The sequence below is a fragment of the Sinohyriopsis cumingii genome, chromosome 7 (genome assembly GCF_028554795.1).
Source record: "Sinohyriopsis cumingii isolate HCF-2022 chromosome 7, ASM2855479v2, whole genome shotgun sequence".
In the NCBI taxonomy this organism is placed as follows: domain Eukaryota; kingdom Metazoa; phylum Mollusca; class Bivalvia; order Unionida; family Unionidae; genus Sinohyriopsis; species Sinohyriopsis cumingii.
The window spans coordinates 92,461,166-92,478,061 of NC_142967.1; the positions used below are offsets into that span (position 1 = coordinate 92,461,166).

A 16,896-nucleotide genomic window follows, 5' to 3' on the forward strand; every position below is an offset into this window, starting at 1 on the left:
TCAGGACTTTGAGTTACTAGGACTTGTGCCTGTAATTCTTTGCTTATTTTGTGATTTAATTTACAATACTGGAAATTCTTTTTTCTCATCTTCAGATTGCATTCTAGGGAAATAAGTTATTAGTGAAATTTTGCAAAGCTTGTTGTCTTTCACTCTAAATGTTACTTATTTTAAGAGCATAGACTCGTAACAGTACTACAAATGTCACATTATATTCCTGCCATGTTTAATTTTCCTCTAAATAGAAAACTAAACACTTTGTCCAGAAACCATATTCTTTCATTCCCAGTGGCCTTGACCAAAAATCGATAGGCTTCTTCTTTGCCCCAAGTGCAAATCATCCACAAAGTTTGGTACAGGTATGTGATGTAGTACTAACGGTATTGCATGGAAACTAATGATATTCTTTCATATTAATTTTTGCATTTGACCTTTGTCTCCAAATTCAATATGGTTCTTCCTTACCCTAAATGCAAACCATCCACATTTGGTAACTGCAGATGATGAAACACTCAAGATACTGTGCATAAATCATTTTGTCTCCAGTCACAGTGGGCCTGATCACGAAATATAGTCTTTACCATAAGTGCAAGCCATTCACAAAATCTGGCAACTATAGATAGTGGAGAACTCAACTTGTTCTGCAGAAACCGTTATTCTTCTATCATGCACAGTGAACATGATCTTTTGACCCCAAAAGGGATTGGGTTATTGTTTACTCCATGTGAAAACTGTCCACAATATTTGGTAACTGTACACAGCGAACAATTAAAATTATGCTGAAATGAAAATGGTAACAGATGAATGGACATCCCTTATGGCCAGCATAAAAACTATGTATGCCTGGCACTGGTGATCTAAAACTAATAATGGTACCTCTATTCCATTGATTTAGCCTTAACAATTCGGCTGCAGTGCAGTAAATACTTTAGAAATAAAGTGTAGAGCAAACTTTTAAAAAAACGCCCAAACTTTAATTGCTTGTGCACTGTATTTAAAATCTAAGTCAAATGCTCAGTCATCAAGCTATTTCAATCAATATTCAATTAATTTGCTTAATAGCACTAATTATGAATACCTAAACATGGCATTTGGTCATCAATGAAACATTTCATGTATGCAGTAACCTAATGATTTAATTGTCATGTATGCAGTAACCTAATGATTTAATTATCATGTATGCAGTAACCTTATGATTTAATTATCTTAGAGCTGGAAGGGCAAAAGACAAAACTATACGCCTCTAGAGTGTCGGGAAGCAACAGTTTATTGCAACAATGCCACATGCGGTCCACACAATGCCTTATAGTGGTAATATGACATACAACAATATGATGAGCAAACAAAACATTAGCAAAGCAAGAATTATCATGGTGAATGTACATTGATATTTTACAAGAATTTAAGGGACATACCTAATCACTGAGCATAACTTTTACTAATCTATTAATAGTGTAGGACCAGAACCGCCTTCTCATAAGGCACACGCAGAATAGGCCTGAAGATAAAAGAACTAGCTTGAATTTGCGTTGCCACTATAAGCCATACAAAAATAACCAATGTGTTGTGTCAAAGCAAATTCAAGCTTTAGAGCAGGGGCATCCATCCCTTCTTTGGCTGGGACCAAAATAGATAAAATGCTTAAGGTCACAGTCGGTATGAGTCAATTTGTTGACAAACATTACTAATACAGTTTAATTTTTTACATTTAATAATTAAATATGAAAATCCAACACAATTATTACATGGCAATAATAAAATTCTTCTTACATGGGTTGTAATAATATTGATAAAATAAAATAGTCATGTATTAGATCATCAAAAAGCAATACAGAAGAATGGAATAAGTATTAACTAAAATGCATATTTTCAAAAGGACTATCTAAATGGCTGTGGGTCACACAATACGAAGGACTGGACCACAGGTTGGACATGCCCGCTTTAGAGTTTTATTATTTCCAGGCCATGTCTGCATGTCTGATCTATGGTACTGATGATTTCAAATAAAAAAACAGACACTGTTATGCCAGTACATTACATAACAGATCTGGGTCTGTGTTGTTCACTGCAGGTACACAATATATTCTGGTATACCTAATCATGAAAAATTACTTCTTAAGTGCATCAATTAACACTAAAGAGATTCAAAATTCTTTTCTTTAAATAAAAGATAAACATTTTAAATCTCTTATACACAAAGTCTTCACAACTACTTCACTTCATTGAGAACTCTCTTTCACATCTGGCTGCTACAAAAGTACTATATGTACAAATAAAGCTAACATTGCACCAAAGGTTTTATTGTAAAAAAAAAGACCACATACAAGTACATAATGAAGCATTTTCATCCAACCAAGACCACTAAAACCATTATTACCCATCAAGCCAATATCTTTTGTGAAAAATGAGATTAAAAATTGAATAAGTTCATTTTATCACTGGTTTTAGAGAACATTTGCATAAAATATGTTTTCTAAATAGAACTTCGTGCACATATCACATTATCTTGGTAAATTTTGAGAATGTTGGAAATAATATTCAAGAGCCATTTTAAAAAAAGGCTCAGAAATAACCACATTGTGCTCATTAAAAAAAGTTTCTATTGAATAAAACAAGCTTGTAAAAATTCTAATCTTTATCATAATTAGCATACCTCAAACATGCTGGTTAAAAATTTATTGCCAAATTAAAAATGAAAATTTTTAAAGTACACAAATCCATACATGTACACAAAACATGATATATATATATATATATTTTTTATAAATGAAAATGCAAAATATCTTGACAGTACACAAGCATTATATCCATTTTCACCTGAACAGATCACAGACCGTAGGCATAGCAAACTTTTACCTACATTTTGAAGTCTACACAGCTTGGGACCCATCTTTAATTTACCCATTTATGGAAGAGTCTTTTGCTTTTATAATAGGGGTGAATTGAGAAAAGAAAGCTTTCAGGCACTACAACTCTTGAAAACAAAATCTGACAAACAGGCTGATGCCTTATTTTTCAGGCATTCATGATATGTAAATAATTACAAATCCAGAGGTTTGCATAAACATAGTTTTGGGGTATTTGCTAAAAGAAACTTGATTTTTAAGATATGTAAACCATTCAGAGCTTGAATAAAACTCCAATCTTGTTACAGGTTTAACTTCAGAAACCAGCCTTAAAATTCCCTGCATTCACATACATTTGATAACTCTATGTATATAAAGAGCATAATGAAATGAAAATGTTGTCAAACCTTTCAGTCTTGTTATAAGACTTTCAAGTTTTGTGTCCATCTTTTTACTGAAGTTCAAAATGCATTCATCATGTCATCTACATTAATTCTGCATTCTATTTTCATTTCAGTGGTAAAATTACCTGTTTAAGAGCTGGAATTTACAAACTTGGGTAAAACTGTTTTATCGACCTCACATGAAGTCTTACCAACCATTAACAAAAACAGTCTGAACAAGAAGTTCACCAAGATCAATGACATGAATAGGAAATATTTATTTTTTGTTTACAAAGGGATTTCTGATTTATGAAGATGGCAACATTTAAGGACACAGCTTCCATAGTAAAAACCAGTTACAAACAGGATATGGTTTAAAAAAATTACTTTTGCTTTAAAAAATTACATTATCAACCAATTCTGGTCTTCCAAACCATTACATATTCTACTGATGTTCACCCATTCCTAGACTGGTTCCCATTTGTCAAAATAATTAGTACTGCGAGTCCTATATCCCACCCTGATTTACCTGACAGACCCATGTATAGCACTAAAATGCATAGTAAACAGTACACATAATTCTGCTTGTGAAAGATTACATCAGTGGATATTAAATCATTTTGAACACTTATAACAGCAATAAAGCATTTCAGGCAACATTTAAATAACACTAAGTGACATTTAAGCATCTGAGTTTCATTTCAGAAAATCTGAAGAAAAAAATATTACAATAATTTTGTCTAATCAAGAGTTACCTTGTTTGCTATCACCATTTATCTGTCTTCAATTTAAGACTGAAATATATGATCAGGATTGAGTAAAACAGTTTATCTCCTAGGGGTGCAAGATTGGGAATCAAAAATCCCCTCTATGTCAGATCTAGGGGTCAGACTAAGTATTTAAAAAAACTTTGGTATAAAAACAGGGGTCAAATAAAAAATTAGGGGTCTATGAAGCACATATGAGGGTAAAGCGAAACACTGGTAAAAGGTTGGTGTGACCATCTATATGTGCATATATTACATCAGAAAAAGATATTTAAATAACAGACTACCTAAATTTCCTTCTGAAGATGTATAATTTTGAACTATAGTAAGGTAGGCATAAGCCAATTAAAATACAAAATAAGTTTCAAAGCATTCACTGAATGAAATTGATGGGACATAAAATCATGAGGGGACATTAGCATTAAGCAAGGTAGTGAAGGACTAGTGATCGAATCTGAAGCAAAATTTGTCACAAATGTGCTATGAAATATCAGACTGGTGACCATAATTACTCTATGAATGGCAAACTGTCTAAAATTTATTATCTATTATTTTGCTTTATGGATATTAACTAATACAGAAACACCCCACCCAACATAGTCAAGTCCACAAACTACAACCCCAACCCCCCAATGGTAACAGTCGCTAGATCTGAACATACTTAACATCCCACCAAAAATCACTGAGGTAGTCCAGAACCAGTCATTGCTTGTTATCCACAAAGAGAACCAGAATTTTGCATCTATTGTAAACTTAATTATACATGCATATGTGGAACCACTGTAAGGCTGTTGTTCTCCATAGAATTCATAGTACTAATTCAGCACCCACTGTAATCCAATGGAAACTTCATCTATAGTAAACTTAATTGTACATGAATATGTGGAACCACTGTAAGGCTGCTGTTCTCCATAGAATTCATAGTACTAAATCAGCACCCACTGTAATTCAATGGAAACTTCATCTATAGTAAACTTAATTGTACATGAATATGTGGAACCACTGTAAAGCTGTTGTTCTCCATAGAATTCATAGTACTAATTCAGCACCCACTGTAATCCAATGGAAACTTCATCTATAGTAAACTTAATTGTACATGAATATGTGGAACCACTGTAAGGCTATTGTTCTCTACAGAACTCACGGTACTAATTCAGCACCCATTGTAATCCTATGGAAGCTTATATTAAACATTTACTAACTTTAAATTTCTGAATATTCATGATCAAACCTATGTTTCTCATTATAGATGTATCCTTCATGCAAGATTCTATGTGGAGAAAACCATATGCCCCACTGTCTGAATTATTAAAACATGTAGTATGCACATAAAGAACCAGGCACTAATTTCAGTAGCAAGTGTTGCAAAATAACAGTAAAAGGACTGAAACTGCTGTCTCGTCTTTTAGGGGTTACAAATTTTACTTTTCAATATGAAATAATCACGGCCTTCCAAACACATATATACTATATTTTATGTTCACCCAATTCTAGACTGGTTCCCATTTGTCCATATTAATTAGTATAACAAGTTCTTAAAAAGCAAAGCACATTCAATATAATCACAAGATTGGAATACACAATCCTGTGCTGAAAAGAAAAGAAAAAACAAGTCAGCAAAAATCACTACATATTTACAACCTATCCTTTCACAAAAATGGGGAAGAAACAGAAAAATAGAATATGCCATTTCTCCAAAATCCTTGATGCAAGTTTCTAAAACAATTTTTAATGAACTATCTGAAATAATTAGACTAGAAATAATATAAAACCTGTAGATGTAGATTTCATTCATATATATTCATGTTATATTAATGGACAAAATGACCTTACATTCTGAAACCTGGAAAGAAATATGCATCTGCCTGAATAGAGTATATCTGAGCCACTTGGGTGGTGTGTGGTGGGGAGTAAGGCCCAAGGTTCAGCTATAAATGACTCACTTTTATCTTTAACACTTTGTCTTATGAAAATATACCCAAAATCACATGCAATTTGCAAGTGCTACAATAAGGATATTGGAGAATTGGTTCTCCCAACCCCATAAAGCTTGCTAATAAACTGAGACAGTTCTAAATCAACAAAATCACCATGCCCTATCAAAACTGCTGACTCATCAATATATATATATATATAACTAAGACCTCATGCATATTTACATTATTCATCTATGAAGGTAAAATAAAATCGAGGATAAATGAAAACAGGTTAATATCTGTGGAAGAATTTCATTTGATAACAAATAAAAAAGGCAGTGGGCTAAGTGCAGTCCCATAATCCTACTGAGGTAATGATAATTTGCAGAATTTAAACAATGATCAAACAAAATAAAAACAACCAACAGGTATATGGTACACTTAATTCACAATTATTCATGGGGAACGATCATGGATTTTGTTCTAACTTGACTTCAAAGACTTGTGAATTATCAGGAAGAAACATATCCATTGAACTAGGTAACCACGGAAACCACAACTGACATATAAATGAATTCATGTTACATTACATATCCACTGAACTAGGTACCACCGAAACCACAACAATTGACATATAAATGAATTCATGTTACATTACATATCCATTGAACTAGGCACCACTGAAACCACAACAATTGACATATAAATGAATTCATGTTACATTACATATACATTTGCAGCTGAAAATTGATTGTCAATGTGGAGTCTTATTTATGGCTGGTTCAATTTTCTCTTTAACCATAAAAGAAAAAATAGAAATCGAATATGGTGTCTAAAACAAACACTACACCATACCAATCACAGTGTTACATTATGTCAACCTCCAATGCCATCGGTATATTTTGCATTTATAATGATGGAGAAACAAGGCAAAAATGACTTTCTACATTTTGCTACATTTTATCCAAATTGCCCTTCTGTTTTAACTAGTTAAGTGACAACTTGGTATGTCCTGAAGATTTCCATAACAATTAGATTTCATCCATGAGAAAGTCCAATTCTTTCAAAATGTGTCGGTCTGTGCACAGATGCCAAATCTCTTCGTCCTCCTCCTTGGATATTTGGAAGTGACAGGAACTTATGTGATGAGATAATGTTGAATCCAACAACCAAAATGGGTTTCTTCTTTGAAAATTGCAAATCGAACTACTCATTAGCCAAAGGCCAGAGGTCCTACCTCTGAATAAAAACTTGCCAGCACAAAAATTTCTGATCTATCAACACTACAAAGATTTGCCCATCAATCTGTCTTTCCTAATGGATCCATCATGGCCCAATGGCTAGCATGATTGACTCACAACCCCAAAGTCATGGGTTAAATTCATGCCCAGATTCACCCAGATAGTACATCTCTGGGCAAGGTGATTTACTTCCATTGCTTCACATGCTGATCTGTAGTTAAACACCAAATTTTGTCTGAGGATCAATTCAAGAGATGCCAACCCCAACTGATGTCGTATTGAAATATGAGCACTAAAAACTTGGAATCTGTACATATTAGGAATATTTCACATTTTTATTCAACTCTCATGGATTCAAAGTTATTTTGGGTTGAACTGTTCTTCCTCAGGTCTTCATTCCTGCTGTGTGCAAGGCTCAAGTCCATCAATAAAAGACTACAAAGGTAATACTATTTGTCCCGTGTTATTGTCTTGTGTAACCCATTTTTAATTTCAGCAGCAAACTTTTTCATTGACATTTTACATATATCTTTCTCACAGGCATGCCAACCCATAAGCATAGCATCAATTTTTGGGAATCAAGGCAGTTTGTCCAGGAGAGATAACATGTTCAAACTTGTACAGTCCAAAACAATTAATGTCTAATGATGATAAAGGGTGTATCCATTCATCAAATTTCAGAACGCTGAATTCCTTAAACATTTTCTTGCCAAAGTAACAACCATATTAGTTTTTTTCATGGATTACTTGGATCCTCCTTTTTTCTTTGGGAACCAAAGCAGCTCAGCTGGAAGAGCACTAGACTTGCTGTTGTTGTTGCAGGGTTTAACGCCATTTTTCAGCACAAGATAGGCTACACAAGGCGGCCAGTATAAATGGTGGAGGAAGAACCCAGGAAAACCCCGGAATACACCACCAACCCACAAGAAGCTACTTCTCACATACCCATATTGGCTGAGTCCGAGACTCAAACCCATGCAGACAGAGGTAAGATGGCAGTGATCTGTAACAGCAAGTGCTCTAGACCACTTGGCCACTCGGGGCCCACATTAGACTTGTAATCCAAGGGTGGTGGATTCAATACCCAACAAAGCCAGCCCTGAAAAGTTCCCTGTGCATCTCCAATCTCTTCAGTAATAATGTGTCAAGTGTACCATTTAAACCCAAGCAACCAACCAACACCTTTTTCTCATCACCTATGCAAGTTTTTAGCAACTTACAATCTAAATTATTTCCACGAATTTACACTGAGAAACTAAGGTCTACTAATCTATCATACTGGAGCCCGAATCCTTTAATATTTATCCATTTCAAAATTTAATTTCCAAGTTTACAAAACTTAGATAATATAATTATCACTGTGAAATTTTAACTAAAAATTCCTAACACTTCTGCAAAATCCATAATGGTTGGCATCTCTGTTAAAATTCATCTAACACTTCATTGTTTTTCCTCAAACTTTCAAAGTTAAATAAAAGATGACTGAACTGACACAAATTCTAATTGGTATATGTTCATTTGCTTTTGTCAATATCTTTGCTTAGGTATACTTTCACAAATGAATTACAATTAACCATAACATCCGCTAGTGATGATGTACAAGTATTTATTGTATGGTTCACCAATAAAAAGTTTTATTTAAATGTAAAATGAGAACCAGACAAAAGTGATCTTAATGGCATAAACTGAGGTGAAAAATGAATGTTCAACCAAAATCAGAATGGTTCGCAACTGCAAATATCAGGGAACTGGTGATTGCCAAAAATCACTAACCTGACGCAACCTATGAAGAAAATACCCCCCTCAATTAGGCTAGCAATGAATTTTATTAACATGATATTCATGAAAATAAATGAATTTACAGCTGATTAAATGAAACAATAAAAAATAAACCATATTTGAAAAAAATCATGATTTACAGTTTAGCATACAGCAACTTAATTTGGTGACAATGAACTGACATGAAGTTGTTCACAGCAGAGGGTACACCCATCTAGGAGGAAGTCCACAATATGATAACATGGAAAGATGACAATGAAGTTGGGTACAGAGTACAGCTTATGCCTGAAGTTAAAAGCCTCCAGTGTCAGCTGTATCTTTGCATCCTTTGTCACTGCTGTATTTATGCTACATACTCTGTATACCTGCCTCCAAGTCAAGTCCAACTGCAAATAACATGTCCTTTTCTGCCGTTACATAATGCACCTGGGGAACACATTGCTAATCGGTGGGCACATTACGCAATAGCTGATCTGGGTCTGTGCAGTCTCCATCTGGACTTGACGTTTCAGCAAGTATATAGAGTAATAATGCAAGGTCAGCATTGGCTTGCACTCTGTTGTTGCCCATTTACACAACTGGCATGCGAGGTTTCAAATACAAGAAGAAATAGAAATGGAAAAGCTAAAGTCTAAATTTCATATATTACTGCAAAAATGAATGCAATCGCTGTCTTCAAGAAAGACACTGAAAACAAGGTTATGGTAAAACAGTAAAATACATACACATGAGTAATTGGTTATAGCATATAAGAAAAGAAATACATTTCTATGGTAGAAATAGCATTTCTGTAAACTCTGGATTTTGCTACTGGGACATACATATTTATTCTATAAAGAAAATTAACATAATATATAAAGTACTGAAATTTCTACCTTTTTCTACTTTTCAACATTTAGCCAATTCTAATGGGAAATAATATTTTATAAAATTAATCAAAATACATTATTTTTCAAATAAACTTCCAAGAGTAAAATCACAAAATTTTCACCTTGATGAGATCTCTGAACATGAATCATGGAGCAAATGGAAATCTTTTGAAGGTTTAACTCAGGACAGCAGAAATGTATGTACAACATTAGAATGTACAAAGTGAGCTGGAAAAAGTTCTACATTAAATATTAAATATTCTCTTACTGTCCAAGAAATACATCATACCTGACAAAATATTCACAATGTTCTTTTCAGAACATATTTGGGAACATTTTGTAAGGCTAATGCTTGTCTTAATAGGTACATATTGGCATCATACTGTCCCCTTTCACACTGCTTGCAAATACTACAAGAGTTAGTGCACTTTGTCCATGTTTAAAGCAAATACCTTGAAGGTGCATTCTCTTGCCAAACATGATTGTGCTGAATAAAACACATACAACAGCAGCTTCTTTTATTTTATTAGACTGATTTAATTCACAAAGTTTAGTGGACACCAGGCAAGCATGGGGGTGGGTATGAGGGCTGGAGTGTGTACTCAATAAATCTAGTGTGTGTATTACCCTGTATACAGTACAATATATACTTGTCTAAAAGTCCAATCCAACTGGAAACTATATAGATCTGGATATGCCATCACAAAATGTGCTGGCAGATCTGGGTCTATGCAGTTTGTTAAAAGCTATCAGCAGAACAACAAAACAGACCCTGACCTACTGGCACATAGTGCAAAAGCAGAACATGGTCTACATTCTTTGCCACTGAACCAGACTATATACAGTACTCTCAGCTGACATTTTTCAAGTTTATGTTGACACACGGTAAGAGACATGCTTCAACTGGCTAACAAAGACAGGCATTTTAAAGGAATACAAATCTGCACATATGCAATGTACTTGACTGTACACAACCATTTTTGAATATCATTTTACAAATTAAATGAACACAATCCTTCCATCCAATAAAATCAAAAATGTGCAAATTATTTTAAGTCACTCAGACTTGCCAATTAATAATGAACACCAGGAAAGTATGTAGTATGTCACGAACTAGTGTAAGTTGCATTTTTTTTTGCTACCTAAATAAATTACCAAGCGTGAAAATGACATTGCATTAAGGATTTATATTTTTGTGTAGTGAAAAACAAATATTAAAAAAATCAAATTGACCACAAAAATACTATTGGTGTATTTAGTTCCAAGGCAAACACTTTCAACCTGATGGAACTTTACCCTCATCAAACTATTTACTCTGAAACCAAGAAAGTTTATCCACACAAAAAGTCAGCTTTGACAGAAATTACTTAAGACAATTACAGTCAAACCTGTCATAAGTAGCCACCTATGAGAACGGACAAAATTACCTTTAATAACAAGCAACTGCTAAATGGAGGTTTATTTCTACAGTTAAGTGGTTAATGGGATCTTGAAAAAGTGGCTGTATAGGAAAGGTGACTGCTCAATTAGGGTGAAATTTTACAGATTTGACTGTACATGAAACAACAAAAATCAAGAAAATAACTGAAATTAAAGGTGTGATGCTGAAATAAGCCAATTCAAAACCCCTCTAAATCTACCTTCTTAATAATGCTAGGGTAGTTTACATTAACTTACAAGTGTACATGAATGCAAACGTGCTTTGTTGTTTGTTTTTAATATAAAAAAAGATGCTTGTTGACTTTTCCATGTTGGTGAAGAAATGATTTACCACAACCAAATGAAAATAAATTATCATATTTATTATGTACAGAAAGAACAAAACATCACCACAGATCATTCCCAGGAAACAAGAGCACAGGAGATAATGTCTATGTGTAAAATTAAAAAAAAAACACGAAAAATAAAAAAATAAACTACAACCTATATAACCATATGTTTTAGGGTTTATTCTAAGACTGAAAATTTATAGCGGGAAATTCTCTGTGTGAAAAAAGGGATAACCAAAATTGCAGGCATAGCAAAAACTGAGCATTATTTTTGTGTATTTTGTAAAATATTTGGTGTTACACTTTAGAAAACTCATCAATCCCATAACTTCATATCCCAGAATAGACCCTATATGCAACTGTTTTTGCATCAACTCATTTCTACCTACCAACAATCACAAGAATAAGTTCTTTTTTTTATTAAAAAATTTCCATACAATTTTGTATAATAAGTCTTAAAAATTGGAGATTTGCACTTCAAATCTTTAGGTAATTTTTTTTTGTGAAACATATTTAATAATTGTGTACAAAAATGTACAAAACAAAATTAGGGTTCTAAATAAAAGTGAATGTGACTAAATTTAAAAGAGAGGACACTTTTTCAGCTGCAGTATCTTGATAAAAACTGCAAATCTAAGCTTAAAAAATGTTCATTTTAAAGCTGCGTCTTTGATTTTTACCAATGGAGGCAGGGGAAGAGTATTATTACATCAAAATATATAGCAATAAAACATAACATTAAAACAGGATAAAAAGGTACAGTCAGAGAAATAAATACTGGCATAGTTTAATACAAAACAATGACTTTTATATCATCCCATCAAGGACCCAAATGATCATTCAGTTTGTCATTTTTCGTTCTGATAATAAAACAATCTGTGCATGTATAAATTTCCTTTACATACAGTAAAAATGATTGTTGTTTTCAAAAATGTTTATAAAACTGCAGTAAAAATGCATAAAATTCGTATTTGTTTATTTTTATTCATGTTAAGGAATCAAGCAGTAATGTTATTATGACACAGGTTTATAATATTTTCATGTAAAGACTAGATGAATGAAAAGGAGTAAAAGCTTACTGTGTAAAATATGCCCCTTACATTTTACAATATTAGCATCCGAATCATAGAAGCTGTTTCTAATACCTTAGTGACTGACATTTCTAATACCTTAGTGACTGACATTGTTTAAAATATTGCAATCCAGTGTTATCTGAGAATAACCGACTAAAACTACATGCCACATGCTATCAAAATAAAGTTTATTCACTTGTACAAACTTTCTGTATATTTGAGAATTTTGTTTTAACAATAGGCTAAAGTGGCCTAATTTCACTCAAATGTTACAACACAACATAATAACTGACCAATTTACTAAGCAAACTTGTCAAATTCTTACGTGTTGATTATATAAGCCTATGTACCAAATCTGGTTTAAATCCTGTAAAAAAAAAAAGTCTCTACAGTGGTAAAAAGAAACAGCCAATCTGAAACAAGATTGTCTCATCTCTACTGATAGGTCCCAATTATTGATAGGTCCCAATTATAATAAATTCAAACTTGCCCAAGATCATGATGACATAAGCCTATATTCCAAGTCTGGGCAGAAGTGGGTTAGATACATGAACTGCCAAGCAAGCATACCATAAGCTCATTTGACCTTACTGCCAGTTAGGAAATACAAAATTATAAGCAACTAAAAAGAGACATAACCAACAGTATCAATTAAAAGCAAGTTCTTAAAAGTTACATATCCATGTCATAAAAAAAAGAAACAAATCCATCTCATTCATAACTGATATGATACATTAAGAATTACATGACAATATTATAAAACTGAATAAATAAACACTTCAAATCCAGGAGAAATATTCTAATCTTGTTTTAAAACATGAATTTGGAAATTCTGCAGGACAGATTCTGACTAGAAAGTTCAAAATTTGCTGATCTGGGATATTATACAATTATACCATATATACTCTTATATAAGAGGAGTTCAACTGCAAACTGCAAAGACCCAGATCTGTCACTGCATAATACACAGCAAATCTGGGTCTGTGTAGTTTGTTAGTAATCAGCAAAACAAACAATATAGACCCTGAGCTGCAGGCACCTTAGCCACAGCAGATCAGGATCACTGTTATTTGCAGTTTGACTTGACTTATAAGTGATCATAGATGGTAACCAATAATACATGTACTAAATTTCATAAATATCTTGTATCTGTTACCCCATTTGACCAAAAATCTTTCCAAGCAACACACTTATTAATCTAATATATATATTGCAAGATGCCTAAAACAACACAATACATAATTTTACTTGTTTGCAGCATTTACAACAAATCCATAATTCATCATAAAATGGTCCAATGCATCCCATGCCACCTGACATCCACAAAATTATTCACCAATGAAGACGGTCAAATTTTAACCCAATTTTGTTTGACATACATATATTTATCAATGTTTGATAACATTCCTCTTTTTATAAAAAATGTCTTTCCACCATCATAACTATACTGAACTCCAGCACTGGTGACAACAGGACAAATTTCCCAATTCATGAATTTATGTATTGACAAAAATACTATTTTCACTGATGCAATTCTATGTGCAATATGTAAAATTCATGTGCCATTATTGTTTTAAAAAAACTTTTAAACATGTCCTAGATGTATCTTCGCATCTTAAAAATCAAAAATATACGCTGTTCTGATTATAATATCTGCTATATCTACAGCTATTGATGAATTTCTTGAGACTGTTCATTTCATATTCATACAATGCTCCCATATCTACATTGCAACGTCTTTGTGTTTGAACACTTTAATAGGCACACTAATCCTGCAAACGTATTCAAGTCTCACAAAATTATGATTATCAACATACATAAAAAGTTATAAAAGGTTCTGCCACCAGGAAACCATAAGGCCTTGAGACATTTTATTTTGAGCCATATCCTTTCAACATCCACTTGAAAAATCCATGAACTGATTTTGCAAAATAAGCCAATTCTCACAGTTACAACACATATTTGCAAGAACAGATGCACAAGTTTCCCCAGGACATGGGGAGATGTTTCACAATGGATGATCTCCATCTTTCTTCCATGACTGGTTATCTTCCTCCCTTCCACTGTAAGAGTTAAAAGCAGTTTTTGGTCTTGTATCATCAATCCAGAATTCCAAAGAAAGCTTTCTCCACTGTAGCTGATAACAGCTGACTGCAATCAACTGGTGACTTCCTGTGTTTATGAAAAACTGCTTTGTTCTTGTAGGACTGGAGGATTCATACATGCAATCTTGTCTCAATGAAAGCAAACAAATGGACAAAAATCTTGGTGTGTTTCTAAATCATTCCAAGAAGACATGAAATTCTGGAATATTGTCAATTGGCTAATACAGATGAAAGGTAAAGTGACTAAAACAGATCAAGCCTTTTTTTAATGTCATTCTTCTTCCATTCTGCCAGACGTTCAAATACTTCTCTACTCATTTTGAAAATATTTTCAAACTCGTTTGTTGATAAATGAATCTGAAATTTACAAGTATTATGGATTATAAAGCTTGCAAATTAACAGTAAACAGGTAACAAATAAAATTTAAAAGATGCATTCAGACATATTTAAATCTGTTTAGGACAGTTTAAGTAACCAAGGTAGGATTTTTTATTCAACCTAGATGGTACTTGTAAAAATGCAATTAGCCACTAACAGTTGTTGTTTTGGACTTAATGCCATTTTTCAGCACATGATAAGCTATACATGAGGGCAGTATAGTTGTTGGAGAACAACCCAGGGAAGACCCCAGGAAGAAACACCAATCCAAGGGAAGCTACTGGCAAACTTTCTCACATACCCACATCGGCGAATGATTGGGACCACTAAGCCACTCTGGCCCCTCCACCAATAATAACCGATTGTGCTATTTATTGCATGTGACCTGTGAAAGTACAGTCACTGTTGCATTTGCCTATGCTCTAAGCAAACACCCAGAGGAATGTGATTTACTGTTGCAGTTAATTAGTCAAATGCAATAGTGTGTACTGTTTCAGTTAAAGGCCATTTATAGATCAGCAGATCAGAAAGATATTAATGCTGTAAATCACCAAAGAATACAAAAGAGTGTGCTGAACATTTTCTGTTCAGGTCTGTACAGATGTCACTCACCCTACTACAATGTCTTGTTACACACCACCAGTGTACTATCCATGTGTTACTGGTAACATCAAGGCCAATCTAAACCGTGCTGTGGGGGCATTAAGACTTTGCTTTATGACCTATCCAGTTATCACTGGCTGCAAGTACTTTTGAGCTATACTATATTTCATGTCATACAAGTCGGTACTTTTTTTAACCTGGAATTCTGGGCTCCATTTTGTACTCCAAACCAAGGCATATGTGAATTATATCATTTAAATAGCTTTATGGGCCAGTAATACCAAGATTATGAGATATAATCAGCAAAATCAAAAACAGGTCACATAGCTGTACCAATTCTTGTTTAATTACCTTGTCAATAAATTGTTATAAATTAATATGACTGCTTTTATATTATAATTTGTATTACTATTTTTTGTGCATTTGTATGTACCTGTATTTTCTGATTTCTCCACCATGAAATAAAAGAAAACAATTAAAGAGTTCACAAGTCATGGGCCATATGGTACTTACGGCCTATACTCTGTAGTATACTGAACTAATGTAAAGCATGTGAACAGATTTTAATTTATTAATCTTCATCATACATCATTCGTCTTGATTACATTTCAGCTACAGGTCTACTGATATTTGATTTACCAGTATTTTCTTTCACACTGAGGCAATAACTGGTACATCTTTTTGATATAACTGATCCTATAAATTGATGTACTACACCTTAAAGACTCAACGGTTCGATAAATATTCATAAAATAACGTAAATAAAGCACATAATGATCACACAGTCATGACACTGCCATACATTCACAAAAAAACGCCCATAATATAGCTTAAAATTCTGAAACAGAGATAAATTACTTGTAGATCATCAAAGATCCATGTTTAGTTTTGTATTTCAGCTTAAAGCAAAATGAAACCTCAAAATATTACCTATATTCAAACTTAGCAAGCTGTTGTTTCGGCATCACTCTTTTATTATAACTGATGGACTGGTCAATGGTTTCCAACAACAATCCAAGCCAGTTAACTGTTTAAATCCTGAAGCGGTTTTGGGGTAAATGGCAATGTTAGTACCCCTTTGTTCTCTATCACTATTCCAAATAAATTACCAATTCCATGATCTCAAGTGGATTGAGAACCACAAGAAATGATGCAATACTAGTTAT

At 33.3% G+C, this 16,896-nt stretch overlaps 1 protein-coding gene across 3 annotated transcripts in view; it reads right to left on the reverse strand.

Moving 5' to 3' along the window:
- Positions 1–1,244: 1,244 nt before the first annotated feature.
- The window catches only part of LOC149795716 (uncharacterized), a 143,679-nt gene continuing 128,027 nt past the window's right edge, over positions 1,245–16,896 (reverse strand). For all 3 annotated transcript variants that reach the window (XM_089965610.1, XM_089965609.1, XM_089965608.1), the window contains one exon: positions 1,245–15,105. In XM_089965610.1, coding sequence (XP_089821736.1) covers positions 14,992–15,105 — 114 coding nt within the window. In that variant the 3' untranslated portion in view covers positions 1,245–14,991. The remainder of the gene's footprint in view (positions 15,106–16,896) is intronic.